Raw genomic sequence first — 16,615 nt, forward strand, 5'->3', positions numbered from 1 at the left:
GTTTTCCAAATAATATTTTAAAACACATTTCTAGCATTTTATTTAAAAATGGTCCGTTTCTACTCAGCATTACAGTATATAAAACAATAGAACAATGGAGTAAAATAGTTGTGATTAATATAACGATTTGAGTAATAATGCATGAGTAATAATGGGAAATTCAGTATGTAAGTATGTATGCATTTATTAATTTTTAACATCTTGCACCCATTTGTGAACCCCAGTTTTAAATCCTTGCTTTTACAAAAAACACTAACCACATAATGCAGAGAAGAAATTCAGAATTATGATACATGTCCGATGATGCACGCTGAATTGGTCATTTTTGTGTTCATGTGACACCAGTTCTGGGGTTTTTTTTGGGTGAGGACACCTAAATGTCAAAATCCACCAGAGGGTTTTTTTCCACTGGGTCACGTGGTTATAAGTTCTCTAGAACCCTTTTAAACCTCTTGTACGCTCACACACACACGCTTATAAACCACCCCCTCTGCTTCCTCGCACACATGCTCAATAGAAGCTGTTTCAGGGGCGCATGAATAGAGGGCTTTCATCCCCCCAGAGCACCAAAAAAACCTCAGAAGCTCAAATCCTCTTCACCTTGTCTCTCATGGCACCAGCGCTCCACACAATAGACTCATCAAAACCTCACACCAAGGAAGCACACCACGACTGCTTTAAGTTTAGGTGTGTGGGATCATAGGTTATGGTTTGTGTGTCACAAGATGCCTGGATGGATGAAAATGAGGAGTGTGTGAGTGTGTGTTGGTGTGTAGACGTCTTCGTTGGTCTAGCAGACTCATTTCACCCTGCTGATGATTCAGTGACATACTTTGTAAGAGTCTGTTTACTGCTGTCTGTCACTTTAAAGTTAAAGTTTAGATATAGTTGCAGTGGACTGTAGGAGTCAAACTTTAGTGAGAGTTATAGATTAAATGTGAGGAAGAGGAAAGCTCAAAAAATAATCAAAATTCTAATAAAACAATGATATTATTGCTCTGTGTTAAATTTTGAACCCTCTTTTGTCAATGCAAACTTTTCAAACTTTAGTCTTTAGTCTATTTTTTTTCAGTATTAAATTTCATGAATAATTCAAAAGTTAATCAACAATAGGTCAGGTTGTGAGATCAGGATTAGCTTTCTTATTGTTAACTAAAACAATTAAAAATAATTTTCTTTAATTGAAATAAAGCTTAAATAAAATATCATTATTAGATGAAAAACTTCAACTTAAAAATATGTAATTTTTAACTGAAATTAAATATGTTTAAGTTGAAGTACTAAAATTATATATATGAGTAATTTTAGTACTTAAACATATTTAATTTTTAAACCAACTGTAATAATTTTAGTACTTATTCAGTTAGTTTCAAGGCAGCATTTTAATATATATTTTTTCATGTGTCTATATATATATATATATATATATATATATATATATATATATATATATAAAATGTTGCCTTTAAACTAACTGAATAAGTACTAAAATTATTACAGTTAGTTAGTTTAAAAATGAATTAAAGCTAAAAAGAAATATTTAAAGAATTGCTTGTTGTTCTTGCAAAACTGTCAGGATCAATGTTGTTATTGTTATCTAAAAATATGAACATCTTTATTTCATTTAACAAAAACAAAGTATAAATATTAGATGACAAACCTACAACAAACTTTAACAAAAATGAGAAATTTAGCTTTGGCAGCTAAGTAAAATAAAATAAATTGACTAAATTGAACTCAATTAAAAAATAAATTAAAGTTAAAAAGAATCAAATAAAAACCCAAAACTAATAAAAATGACAAAAGCACAAAACAAAATTACTAAAACTTAATAATGGCATATAAATAATATTAAAATAACACTGGCCTTAGAATGTACATAGTTCTATCATCTTGTCACACCGTGATGCACTTAAAAAAAAAAAAAAGAAAAAAAAAAAGGATATACTTAAACAACTCAAGCAGTTATGCTGCCAAAAATGCTATTAAGAGTATTTAAGTTTAACCTTTTTTTTTTTTTTTCTTTTGCACACTTTACATTTATCATTGATGAGACATAGCCTGGCTTTATAGTACTGTAGTACTTTGCTGAGTTTTTCATGCGTCTAAACAAAAGACTATTTGTTAATTTGTGTCTGATTGTTTCTTGCTCAGGGGCAGGAGGCAGTAGGTGGAGGCGACAGCACGAGCGAGGTGTCCGTCTCCTGCTCCTCCACAGACGACACGGCCAGCGTCGGTCATCCCAGCTCCTCGGCCGAGAGCTCAGAGGAGGTGCGGCACGGAGGGGAGGTGGAAGAGGAGGCCAAAGACAGCTTAACGGAGGTGCCGTTGCCCGCCTCTCTCTTCCGCTCCACCGTACGCTCGCTCTCTCCCTTCCGCAGACACAGCTGGGGTCCTGGGAAGAACCAGGGAGGGGAAGAAGAGATGAACCAGCGCAGGTACCTGAGATCATGTTTATTATGAGGACCATTCATATTTTCTGCTTTGTGAAAACTGATTCTCAGTACATTAGTTAAAATAAAAGATTATTTAATATGTAAATTATAAAATATTTTGAAAATTGTATATTTAAACATCATAGTAGTATTTATTGAACTGGCTTTAATTGATAATGTTAATAATATATTAAAAGATAATTCTTAATAAAAATATTATGTCATACATAAATATTATATAATAATGTTGCAATGCACGACATCTCAATGGTACTAATATAGGATATACAGACAGACCACAATTCAAAGTTTTGGGGTTGGTGAGATTTTTTTATTCATTTTATATTTTAAATGCTTTTGTAAAAAGTATCTTATGCTCACCGAGGCTGTATTTATTTGTTTAAAAATACAGCAAAAAGCAGTAAAATTGTGAAATATTATTTTAGTTATTTTCAATTTTAATATATTTTAAAATGTAATTTATTTCTGTGATGGAAATGCTGAATTTTTAGTCTTCAGTGTCACATGATCCTTCAGAAATCGTTCTAATATGCTGATTTGCTGCTCAAGAAACATTTTCATTTATAATTATACATTTTGAAAATGGATTTATAGATTAATATTTTTGTGGAAACGTGATACCTTTTTTTTTTCATAAATGGAAAATTCAGAAGAGCAGCATTTATTTGAAATAGAAATCGTGTAGCATTATAAATGTCTTTACCATCACATCTGATCAGTTGAATGCATTCTTGCTGAATGGTATTCATTTGTTTAAACAAAATTCTTGATCCCAAACTTTTGAATGGTAGTGTAAATGTGTATGTGTGTAAATAAGAAATGTGTTACCAAATCTTTTTAAATAAGGGGTTTGTAATCCATTTGTAAGTGCTATAGCAATATAATAAATGAATATGATGGAAATTCACTCTCTCTCAGTACACACTGAATGCTAATGCATTAGCACTTTAAACACAACACACCAAAACATGGCGTGCTCTGAGAATGACGTCGCTCACACTTCTCCATCATGTGACATCCTCATGCCTTTGCATGCTTTTTCAGTCATTCTCACCTCGCTCTTTCCTCTGTTACTCTGTTACTCTTTTTTTTTTTGAGAAGCAATTCCATACATTACTAGTTTCACTTTTACCTTTCAGAGACTTATTATAGTCATAGTAGTTTGAATCTCTCATATTTCCATGTCATCTCTCATCCCTCTCTTCATCTTTCCATTTCCAGTTCTGTACGAAGTACAGGAGAGGAAAAGCCTGTGTTTTACCGAAGAAGGTATCCTGATTTATTTTATATTCTTGAGCATTTTGAGATGTCATTTGCTATCTGAAATCCTTATAGAGTGCAACAGTGATTTCCATTTCCATCACAGTACTGAGAATTTGCCAATTAAACCCAAATTTAGTTCGGTTTAAAAAATAAATATGTATTAAAATAAATAAATATTTGCCAGACTTAATAAAGCTATTAATTTTCTCTATCCACCCCCCCCCCACACACACACACACTTAAGCAACACAGTATTTATTTATTTCAACAGTTTGTTTATTTTATAATTAATTAGTTTTAATCATTTATTTATTTATTTTTCAGAATTTATTCATTTTTATGTATTAAATATATTTGATTTTCTATTTATATATTTATTTATTTCCATGCTATATTTCTTTCTTTTTTTTATCATTTAACTAATATATTTTTTATAATTCATTCATTTGTTTTATAATATATTTATTCATTAATTTGTTTTTAGATATAATCATTGTTACATTTTTATAATGTATTTATTTTTAATTGTTTATTCATTTTATATATTAAATGATTTATACATTTTATATATTATGTTATTATATATAATATAATATAATATATATTAGTATTAGTATTTATGCATGAAATATATTTTATATTATGTAATTTATATATATATATAATTTTTTTTTTTTTTTTTTTGTTCTATTTAAAATATTATTTTATAATATTAAAAATTATATAATAAAATATATAAAATATTTAATGTGAACTAATATTATATATAATAACATATATACTATATATAAAACGTATACATTATTTAATATATAAAATGAATAAATAAAAATAAATACATTATAAAATGTAATAATAATGATTATACATATATATATAATAAAATATATATATATATATATATATATATATATATATATATATAATATATATATATATATATATATATATATATATATATATATATATATATATATATATTTTAACTATTTTCTAATCCAATAAAAGGATTTTAACTTCTGGAACCCTACTGTTGCACTCTATATGAGTGTGATAATCTATCCAGTATCTTTCAACAAACTGTTTACTGAATAAATGCTCATTTTTCCACTCTACCACCCCTCTAACTGGTCTGTGCCCACTGGCGCCCCCTTTATTTTGGTCAGTCTGAGCTGGTGCCCCAGTGAACCCTGTCGAGAGCTGGAAGAAATTAGAGAGCTCATAAGGTACTGCATCGTGTGCAAGTTTCCTGTAAATCCAACCGAAGAGCCAACCCCTCTGACTAGCACAAAGAGCTTTTGCATCATCATTTGCATTACCTGTTTGCAGAGCAAAGTGAAGCGTTTGTTCAGGCCTTATTCTGTGCGGCTTCAGTCAGCCTCGATAAAGCTTAGAGAAATTATGACTTTTAAAAGTTAGATGTGTTGCTGCCGAGATACTTGGAGGAGCTGCTTTTTGCTGTGTAGTTTTGTTGTAGCTTTTTTTTTGTTGTTTTTACATGATGACTAATATTGTTGTTCTCGTAACTGGTCCGAATGTCAGGTAAGAGTAGGTTTGTAACAAACCTGCTTCAGATTGTTGCACTGAAATGTAAAATAGTATTTAATATGACTAATTTGACATGACTACAGTAGGTTACACCAATTAAAGTAATTTTTAAATGTCAGATCAGTAAGAAATAATCAACATTTTCACTTGTGTACAGTGTAGTGTTTTTTTTTTTTTAACTAGTAAATTTTTATTAATCCCAAAACACTTCTCGGTTTGCCTTGGTTTGCTGTTGTGCTCTTGACTGTGCTGCTTTGAGCTTGTGTTTTGTATACGGCATTGCTTCTAAGATAAGGTCTTGGTGTCTCGTACTAACAGCAGCCATTCTGTTGGTGAAATTCACTATTTTCAAATGCTAGACTTTAAAGAAATAGTCTTAATCTGTTAGCTTTGCATAGTCTCAAACCACCCAACTACATTTAGATACTGCACTTTTAGTACTTTTTGATGATGTCCCAAGAAGTTCTTTAATTTTACTTCAGCATTTAAGTAGCTGCACATCATAATTATTTTCTAAAAGATATTATATTGTATAATAAATAAGTTGTAATGCAATTTTAGTGTGGGTACATCTGTGTTGGTTGTAGTGCAATATGAACATCTACTTTGCATATTTTGCATCTGGTTGGTCAGTAGAACACCACACACAGACACATGTGTATGCCTTTTTGGGTGAAAAAGAAAGCATGTGAACACCATATTTATTTTGAAGTGATTTAAAAAATAGTGAGGGACAGATACACTGTCAATGCTGCAGGTTGTGTGAACATCTGAGGTTCTCCAGATAGTTTGGGAAATATTAGAAAACAGTATGTACTGCGCAGCTTTGCTTTTATTTGTGTCACTTTAAATAAGGCGACTCTCAAATTTTTTCTCTTTCTTTCTATTTGTTTGTTTTTATACACTATTTTTATACATTTTTATAATTTAAAATTTTTCATGATTGATTTGTTTTTATTTAAAATGTGTATTGTTTTGAATAATGAATAGTGCTGTCAAACAATTAATTGCGATTTAATCACATCTAAAATAAAAGTTTTTGTTTACATATGTGTACTGTTTATTTATGTATATATAAATACACACCTACACATTCAGTATATATTTTGAAAATATTTACATGTGAATATACATTTATATATTTATATTATTATTTAATATTATATATACATATATTTAAAACATAAACATAACATATTTTTCTTAAATATATACATGCATGCGTTTTATTTATATATACATAATAAATTTATACAGTATACACATTACATAAACTTTTATTTTGGATGCAATCACAATTAATCGTTTGACAGCACTAATAATTAATTACTTTTATTTTTATTTATTTGTTAATTTATTTATAATCATTTTATTATTTATTATTTTTTATATATATTTATAAATTTTAATGTATTATTATTATTATTTTTAAATAATTAATTAAAATATTTTCCCCCTTTCTTAGCGTAACTGAGCTCGTTTTGATGTGCTCTGTTGTAGTTATAGTTTGGAGGGTCTAGCAGCAGGGATTGAGGATGGCAAGCGTTGGATACCGCAGTCCGGAGGTCCATCCAAGGATCAGCAAGGGGTTCAGAGGCAGGAGAGTGAGGAGAGGGGCTCACTGATGTCTCTCACAGAAGAAGGTCCCGAGTCCGATTTGGGAGAATGCAGCAGTCCAGGTGGACAGGTAAGACAAGAGTCTCCAAATCGTGACATTTGGGTTCAAATACAGAAACCATTTGAAATGGTCCTTGAAGCCAACAGCCTGAGCAAAAAACAACTAATAATTCTTAGTGCTCTGTTTTCCCGAAAACTTTAGGTGGAAAAAGTAGTCTAAGAGTGTATAGTATGTTTCTGTGTACATAACTTAAGCACTGAGCATCTTGAGTTTGTGATTTCAGAAATTGAGGAAGTACCATCAGTTCAGACACAGCGGTCCATCAGTGACTCTCCCCCTCACAAAATCAGTCTCTATGCTTTCCATCAGCCAACGGGACTTAGATGGTAAGTAAAGCTGCTTTATTTCCAGTTTCTGGCTTCTATAGAGTGATTATATAACAGATTTTGTGCTAGAAACATGTTTTTCTCTCACAATACCAGATTTTTCTAATGAATTCCTTATTTCAGAGGTTGTACGCGTACAGGTGGTACCAGTATAACATAATTTGTTTTCTTCATCTGGTTTGTGTTAGTTGTCCTCCACCCATTTCTCAGGCCCTAAATCATCTGGTTTAATAAGTACTTGCTCTGACTTTTCCATCCCCAATGCGGCTGCCCAGCGATAGGAAGGATTCGGCGAAAGAGGCAGATCTCTTTTACCTTCAACCTCTCACCGCTCCTCCCCAAATCTAAATCTGTCTTTACTGTCAGCTCTTCATCTAGTGATGAGGAGGATATCATAAGTAAGTTGCAGTAGGCTCTTCGGGATAATAGCATCCTCAGCATAGTAACCTCCAGCGTCTCGTCCCTAGAGAACGTCCTGTGATTCACAGTAGATGTAGACCTACCTTTGAGACCCGTCCCTCGTACAGAGCAATACATTTTCTGGATCAGTTTTCAACTCTGTTTTTGGGTTACTAAACCACATATTAAGAAATAAGGAATAATGAAAATTCAGCATAGCTGCCTTTCAAAAAGTCTTATTGAAACTAAGCTACAACAGGTAAACTTCAGCTGTGTAGACGCATCTTTGACCAAAAATGATGCTAGAGTAGCAATATGTACAATTTGTTCAGCTGAAATATTTAGAGGCTGGTTTAATTTATCACCTAATGAGAACATGACACCCTGGAAAACATTTCATTACCTAAATATCCTAATTTAATGACCAAGATTTTATTTTTGGTTTTGGTTTTCATGAAAACATTAATTTCAATTTTGGTATAAAAAAAAATCATTTTGGTGCATTACTAATCATATAGCTTCAGAAGATGTCCATGAACTACTTTTAGGTGCTTAAGGCTGGGCGATACATCGAATATTAGCGATATTATCACAGTATCTTTGCTGACTATATAAAATGAGGGAAAAATGTGTAACATTGTACTTTTTAACAGTAACTGTTCTATCCAGATCATGTCTTTTCATGGGGGGCAAAAAATTAAATTTTTTAATTTTTTGAGAGGCAAAGTAAAATATCAATATATACAGTATAAATATTGTCAAAATGTTGAGAGATAGATTTTTAGCTGTATCACCCAGCTCTAATAGCACTTGTTTTTGGAGTTTGAGAGCTGCTTTTTATTTTATTTATTTTATTTTATTTTGGTGAATTAACCATTTAATATAGTGTTTTGTTCCATACATGTAATTATATAAATTTTAATATGATATAGTTTCAAAAACTCTATAATTATTAAAATGGTCTTGCACATACTGTAATATGTTCATGGCATCACGAGTCATTTTAATCTGGTCGAATTGCTTGACCAAGCACTAACTCTTTTTGCAAAAAGCCGGTTTTGCATGTGTACGTAAATCAGGCTCTACCATGGGGCGATGGAGGCTGTTTGTTGTTGGTGATGCTAATTTGGCTCCATCATTGTGTTTGTAGGCATGGCGTCATTCACTGGTACCACCAGCTCAATGGGATACAGGTTAGATGCCCATAAATACTTATTTCATATTTACATTTCTGGAAACACTGGAAGCACAGTAATGCATTCCTTTATATCTTGGTTTTTTAGCATCACAGAGGAGGAACCTGGACCTTTAAGAGGAGATTTTGAAAAAAGCACCACCAAAGTGAGCCGGACGTTCAGCTACTTGAAGAACAAAATGTACAAGAAAGCCAGAGTAAGTCTGCTTTTGTGGTCAACTTTTTTCAAGTTATTTCCTCTCTACCAAGAATGTAGATTAGATCATCTGTTTTATTCATATTGATGACTGGGTGCAAATGATCACCCGGTCATTCAACTGAAAGACAGGAATTTACTCAAATGAATGAAGAAGTATATTGTGTCAGATTCTTTCTGAGCACTAGAGGAAATAAGACAGGAAGAGGCACAATAATGTTTCATCCTTTACTGTTAGCTCAGCATTTTACCCTTTTAAAGGGCCAGTGCTTTATTTACAAACTGCACATGCAGTGGGGCACGAAAGTAATACTTTTGTAATAGTATGTTATGTTAATTTAAAAAATATATATTTTTAGGCTACTTTACATAGATCATTTCTGAATTGGCCTCCTATTAATACTCTAAACTTCCCAAAAGCCATTCAGGACTCTGATTTCAAGATGTCATCGGCCTAGTTTCACATGTGTTTTCACGTTTTGTGCCATGTAAAACGAAACATTAAAATGAATCCCTCTACGTCATACAGGAACTTTGGAGTTAAATACACTTTAAACAGTCAATTTATACCCTGAAAGGCTTGCAGCTGCTCTTATTGGCTAGAAATGTTTTCTTAAGGGCGTTTTTACACCAAAAATGTACAGATTTCATCAGCACTTCACCGTTCTGAGACCAGCAATGGCAATTCAATATAAAAAAGGAAGTAAGAGTCACAGCACCTCCCAGCTCGAATTGGATCACTTCCTCCTAAATCTGAGGTGATGTTGAACTTCTTGTCTCGGTCGAGAGTCTTGCAAAGGCTCTGCCTCCTACAGTAATGTTATATAGAAAGTTTTGCGAGGTGCAGGGCCGCTATCAGAGGATAAGGAGCTTGAAGGGAGAAGAGGTAGGCCGAATCTCAGACACTGCCTCGCTTGAGGAAAGCGATGATTTGCCCTGTTGACTTTTGTTGTGGTTTATCTTGTGTGTTTTTTTTTTCTCGTCACCTCTAGATGTTCACATTTTCAGAAATGGTTAACTCCTTAGTTGCCTAACACTGGAATCTAATGACTTGCTCACTGTTTATTTGTCATAGTGATTGTCTTTTTAGTGCATTTCATCCACAACTGACACATTATTGACGGTAGTGTTTTTGATATACGGTGGATAGTAGAAATTAATATGTCATGTTTAAAATAAGCCAGATGATATTTGTTACTTTGATTTTTTTTTATTACCAAAAATGGTCATTTCTCTACACTTGCTTAACTTGAGGCCTGTTTTTACAAGTAGGAAGCTGAACTTTGTTACAGGAGAACTTGACAACAATTGAGAGGATGTTTGTGCACGACTGTCTGAATCACAATGAACATGCCCTCAGTTTGAAATGGCATTGCACATTATTTCATTTTTTACGATATTGCACATACAAGCAGGGTTGTTGTCAGGTGTGCCCACTATTAGGTCCTTTTTTGCATAGCGTACTTATTAGCTCCAATCTGGGATTGCTCAAGTCCTGTAAATTTTAGTAATAGCAAACAAGCACCTTGTTTTGGAGCATGAAGACAGGGTGGTGGCAGTAAATTAGTTTGCAGAAATGCCATTAAAGAAAACGATGAGCAATTTAAGTTAACGGGTTTAAACTGAAGTAACTATGACAGGCCATTACGGTGCTCGGCATATTCGAGCATTAAGTGTTAACGGCTATCGCCTGTTGTGATATTTCTTATTCCTTTCTGGCGCAGGAAAAAGAAAAGGAAAAGAATCGGGAGAAAGACAGAGAGGCTAAAGAGAGAGAGAAGAAATCAGTGAATGGACACGTGTTCAGCACGTCAAGCTTGCTGCATCCAGCTTTGTGCCAGCAATGCAACAAAACCCTCAACACTAAAGACACTGTCAACTGCACAAGTAAGAAGCACTTCATTGAGGTTGTCAGTACTTGCACACCTGGTATTAACACCATTGGAGTTATTTACTCCCTAATACAAAATTTCAGTGGGGATATCCTTTCATCACCTTTATTTACCAGGAAAAATTGCAGAATCAGGATGCAGGATGCAGGATGCATATATAATAGAAATAATTTTCGCTAATTAGTGTAAAAATAGAATAGAAAAACATTTTTCAAAGTGAAGGGGGATTTAAAGATGTCTGAACTATTGTGTCATGTATGTCAAAAGACTCGTTGCTTAAAAATAGGAAGCAGTTCTGGTAACATCATTCACTTCCTCATAGAGCTGCTGTCTTTGTTGTATTGTTTCTATCCTTTTCCCCCTCTTTGTTTGCTTTATATTTTAATTGCATATTCATACTTAATTCCTGTAAGTTCTCATTGAATTTATTTTAGCATCTGTCCATAGCCTTATAGCCCAACCTGTTTATAATTAATGGTTTGTTATTAGTGAGAATTGAACCTTAAAATGACTTTGCCTCAATAAACTACTAATTAGCTGCTTATTAATAGTTAGGAAGGTATTTGTTAAGTTTAGGTGTTGGGTAGGATTAGGGATGTAGAATATGGTCATGCAGAATGTGTGCTTAATAAGTAATAAACAGCCAGTATATTATTAATAGTATTAACTAGTTAACTAGTTGCTTATTAGCATGCCTGAGAAAGGGTCCCTTTACTAAGGTGCCACCAAAAATAATAATGAAAAAATAAGAAGAAAATATAATATACAGTAAATGCAATTTTTGAAATTATTTTTTATAGTAAGTATAAACAAGGAAGAAATACTGTATAGTTGATTCAGATCATATATAACTAGTTCTCTTTTGGGTTTGAAAGTGTTGCTGTGTTTATGAATACAGTATTTTCTCCATCTTTAAGACAGATGTGTATTTCTAGAGCTTAGTGGCATTTAAATTGTGTGCTTGGTGGAGTTTCCTGACTGGAAGGAATTCCTAAGTTTAAGCCCTACTGTCTTTCCCACTTTGACCAAGAGCCAGAATAACAAGCACAATTACTTGTGTTAAACTACATTAAAACCTTGTGTTTAAACATAGAGATGAGATCTCTGCAAAGAGAAAAAGCTGTTTATGCTTGGGTGGCAAACTGAAATATAATACTGTATGCTTACAGCATCTGGAATGTAGCATCTTTATTAAAGCGAGTTGCAAATGAGTACTTTCCTAATGTTTTCTATTGACGTGTTTTTTGCAGATTGCAATGTGAGAGTTCACAAGAGCTGTAGAGAAAGCATCCCAGTTTGTCCCAAAAGCAGAATGAAGGTTTGAGTTGTTTTTATTCTAAAATGTACTATATCCTTTGTTACACATCAAGAAAAGTGTTTGCATTGTTCTGTTTCAAATCTCTTCCTTTTTTCTGTTTCATAAACAACAGTTTTCTATACCAGAGTCCACCACTATGCCTGTCGTCACTCTACGAACAAAATGTGGGTTTGCTGGTTTTCTTTCTCTTTTTATACTCTTATTTTTTATGTCAGCTGATTCTAATGTTGTATGTGATTTTGTGTGCAGCGTCCACACTGCGGGAACGGCCCTGGTCTGCTATCTTTTCTCCAGAGGAGCATTCTGTGATTGTTGCGTCCAGACGACCCACCAGTATTATGCCCTTCCACAGCAGCAACCTCTCGAAAAGCATGTCCATCAACAATATTGCAATGTTAGTGCATAAACACATACACCAACAAGTATTGTTAAGTTTTAATATTTATATATATTTTAATATTCATATTTATATTAAATTTTTACATGTATATCAAATTGGAGCTTTTTAATGTATAAAAAAAAAAAAAAAAAAATATATATATATATATATATATATATATATATATATATATAATATTATAGAGAGCCAAAAAGATACAAAATCACTAGCTAAAATGAAAATATCGTCTAAAATAGATGCAAATTCACAATATGAATAAATACTATAATTGTATATAATAATACTACAATTCACTGCTGACTATTTAAAAAGATGTATGTGAAACTATACAGTATGCAATGATGAATCAACAACAGTGTTGGGCACCTTACTTTAAAAAAGTAATTAGTTATAGTTACTAGTTACTTCTCACAAATAGTAACTGAGTTAGTAACTGAGTTACATCATTATAAAAGTAACTAATTACCAGGAAAGTAACTATTATGCTACTTTTTAAAAATGTTCAAATGTCACATAATTTTGGATGCCCCCAATATTAAATATGTTAAATTAATGAAACGGACACTAAAGAGAATAAATTATTATTATAAAACTTTGTACATTAATCTACATTATGTATCTACTGACACTTAGTATCAGTCAGTCAAGCATTATAATATGATATTATGATAATTTAATATTATATGATGATAGAACTTTAGTAATTAGAATAACCAAGTATGAATGCATATTTGTCATCAATATAAAACGCACTAAGGATTAATGAGCTGCTGGGTTCATGAATATTAATCACGTTGTCTGCGTTCATTCGAATTGATTTGCTGAAATCAAAACAGGGACGATAATAGGTGAGCACCGGCCAATGAGATTGTCGTTTACGCATAAGTCCCGCCCACTACCAGAGAAACCGGCAGTTCTTAAAGGGTTAGTTCGCCCATTTAAGACATGAAGTTGTATGCAATCCTTACCAGCACTATAGTGCATACACACTGACCCACCCTTTAGTCACCTCCCTGGTCAGAGTTCTGGCCGCTGGAAGTTTTTCAAGATAGTACTCCCGGTTAGTTTCCGGGGCCTCAAAACTGTGCGTTTTTACGTGAAAAAAGTATTTGCGTTTCAAAGCTTGAATAATTTACATCACAAAAAACAAGCCTGACAAAATTCATACCTCAGTTTTAATCGGCACTATTTTCTTTCCATTTCTATCAATCCGCGCTGCTGTCAACGTCAACAGTGCGCACGTTCAGATCAGCTGTTGATCGCGCGACTCGCTGACAACATGTCTGACTACGAAACTTCTGATGACGAAACCAATTTTAGCACAATGTCAGACGGAACAGATGATGATGAAAGTAATTTTAGCACAACGCCAAAGGGATACCTTTACCTATACCTATACCTTTACCGTACAGTTTAGACATTGGATCATAAAGTTAGTAAATAGAGCTTACCCGTGGTGCTGGTACAGCAAAACTCTTTAAAATCATTTTTTTTCTTTTTCCTCCTTGGTTGGGGATGTAATCGTCTTCGCTGAAGTGAGCACTGCACACACGGAAATCCTTGATTCTCGATATTTTAGCTCCCGCAGAGTAGCCGATGGCAACCAGCCAAAGCTGTCTCGTAGCTATATCCGAAACTGGAAAACGATGGAATCTGAACGGTGATCCCGGCACATTCTTGTGGTCACAGCCTGGGAATTTACAAGTTCGCACCATTGTTCATTTTCTACTTTTTATGTCGTTGTCATTCGATTGTGTAAACACTATGGAACAGCTGATCTGAACGTGCGCACTGTTGACGTTGACAGCAGCGCGGATTGATAGAAATGGAAAGAAAATAGTGCCGATTAAAACTGAGGTATGGATTTTGTCAGGCGTGTTTTTTGTGATGTAAATTAATCAAGCTTTAAACGCAAATAATTTTTTCACGTAAAAACGCACAGTTTTGAGGCCCCGGAAACTAACCGGGAGTACTATCTTGAAAAACTTCCAGCGGCCAGAACTCTGACCAGGGAGGTGACTAAAGGGTGGGTCAGTGTGTATGCACTATAGTGCTGGTAAGGATTGCATACAACTTCATGTCTTAAATGGGCGAACTAACCCTTTAAAAGCTGAAGCATTCCCAAGGAACTCCATTATTTTGACAGGAAAATACAACAAAGAATATCGTTCACATGTAGCGCGTCAATTCTGCATGTTATGAAAGACTCTCTTGCTCTGTATCTTTCTTTGCGTGCGTGTATGTGAGAGAAAGCGACGGCGAGTCGTGCGCTTCACACTAGAGTTTATGGTACGTCAAATACAGCAACACCGCGCATCCATTCAGATGAACTGAAAAATTAAATTCTAATATTATAATATTGTAACGCCACATTTTATTGTCAGTAACGGTAACGGGGTAAACAGTAATTCGTTTGATTACTCGTTACTGAAAAAAATAACGCCGTTAGTAACACCGTTTATTTATAACGCCGTTATTCCCATCACCGATCAACTATAACATGCTACATTACCTCATTATGTTGCATGTTTACAATCAACATGTGTCCTGTTATCATCTTGCCAAAATGTATTTTAAAAAATTGTGCTTTTGAATTTTTTTTGTTGTTGTTGTTGAAACTTCCTAAGTTTTGGAAGTTCAATCAAGTAAGCCACTAAGTAGATAGTTGTAGACACTATAATCCTAATAAAAAGATCAAGTCAAGCTTATTACATTGTGGGAAACAGTATCTAGCACAGTGTCCTTAATATTATTCGTATTTGGTTAAATCTAATGTTATATTGGTATTAAGTGCATATAGACAATGTTCATACTGTGCACAGCATGCATACTGCATTCTTAGTAGGAGTAGTGTGGTATTATGCCATTCCCAACATACAAATGAATTGCTGACTCTACAGTCTGTGACAGTGAATCTGTCTGTAGGATACTTGACCTTACCGCCCTTCTGTTATAACCACAGCACCTCAACCTCTTCCTGCAGGTTTGACGATACGCCTCTGAGAAGCAGGCGGTATCTGTCTCAATCCACAGACTCCCTCCACAAACCCAACAAGGTTACAGCGTCCAATGAGTCTCTAGATGAAGGTAAGCAGCCATATTTCTCTCACAAGCTTCAAAGAGCTTCCAAACTGAGATCTTTTAGAGGAAAATGAACAAGTAATTGTTTAGTGCATGTATGTGGTGCTCATCTGGGAAACCTGGTTGTGAATCTGGCCTGCATTTTGTCCTATTCTTCTTGTTTCCTGTCATTCTTCACTTTCACTATCAGTGAAAAGGCTTTTGAAAGTTTAAAGTTGTGTAAATGTTCCCATAAGTTTTTCTAGTAATGCATGGGTAAACATTTTCTTTGTTGCTAAAGGAACTGAGATGGTTGACATCCGGCTGATGGGAGACTTTGAAGCAGATGTTAAGGAACTGGAGGCTGACTCCTGGAGCCTTACTGTAGATAAGAAATATCTGAAGCAACTCAAGAAGGACGTCATTAAGAGACAAGACATCATCTATGGTAGGACTGTGGTAGAATTGAATGCATTTTCAGTTGTTTATGTTCAAAAGCATTTGCTGTTCTGTGAGTTATATGCACAAACTCTGACTAAATTAATTCAGAATGTGCCCATGGTAAAGTGTCTGTTAAACAAGGTTATTATAGTTAACTACAACTTAACTAAAAAAAAAAAAAAAAAAAAATATATAACATACATACAGATCTCCTGGAGCTCCATTAATACGTTTATGTTTGAATTTTTATATATATACACACATACATACGTGTATGTACATAATAAAATAGTTTATGTATACTACTTTATTGCAGCTAGCAACATTTCTCATTTTCATTTAGTTCAACTTGATGCACTAAAATAAAATTTAAAATAAAAAGATAATAAAATGAAACAAAATAATGTATTTATTATTTATGTTAAAATAAAATAAAAGCTAAT

At 33.5% G+C, this 16,615-nt stretch overlaps 1 protein-coding gene across 7 annotated transcripts in view; it reads left to right on the forward strand.

The window, feature by feature from the left end:
- Window positions 1-16,615, forward strand: part of LOC131543530 (A-kinase anchor protein 13) — a 76,852-nt gene that overhangs the window by 38,673 nt on the left and 21,564 nt on the right. For 5 of the 7 annotated variants that reach the window (XR_009271929.1, XM_058780922.1, XM_058780921.1 and 2 more), the window contains 13 exons: window positions 2,155-2,438; window positions 3,678-3,725; window positions 4,886-4,945; window positions 6,768-6,954; window positions 7,169-7,271; window positions 8,821-8,863; window positions 8,954-9,062; window positions 10,786-10,948; window positions 12,204-12,271; window positions 12,384-12,435; window positions 12,521-12,665; window positions 15,655-15,758; window positions 16,033-16,179. Coding sequence is in view for 6 of the 7 variants with exons in the window: in XM_058780922.1 (XP_058636905.1) it covers window positions 2,155-2,438; window positions 3,678-3,725; window positions 4,886-4,945; window positions 6,768-6,954; window positions 7,169-7,271; window positions 8,821-8,863; window positions 8,954-9,062; window positions 10,786-10,948; window positions 12,204-12,271; window positions 12,384-12,435; window positions 12,521-12,665; window positions 15,655-15,758; window positions 16,033-16,179 (1,513 nt within the window). In the remaining variant the exon portion in view is untranslated. The remainder of the gene's footprint in view (window positions 1-2,154; window positions 2,439-3,677; window positions 3,726-4,885; window positions 4,946-6,767; window positions 6,955-7,168; window positions 7,272-8,820; window positions 8,864-8,953; window positions 9,063-10,785; window positions 10,949-12,203; window positions 12,272-12,383; window positions 12,436-12,520; window positions 12,666-15,654; window positions 15,759-16,032; window positions 16,180-16,615) is intronic. The other 2 variants (XM_058780925.1, XM_058780926.1) reach the window with 2 other exon arrangements.

Source organism: Onychostoma macrolepis, chromosome 07 (assembly GCF_012432095.1).
Source record: "Onychostoma macrolepis isolate SWU-2019 chromosome 07, ASM1243209v1, whole genome shotgun sequence".
Classification (NCBI taxonomy): domain Eukaryota; kingdom Metazoa; phylum Chordata; class Actinopteri; order Cypriniformes; family Cyprinidae; genus Onychostoma; species Onychostoma macrolepis.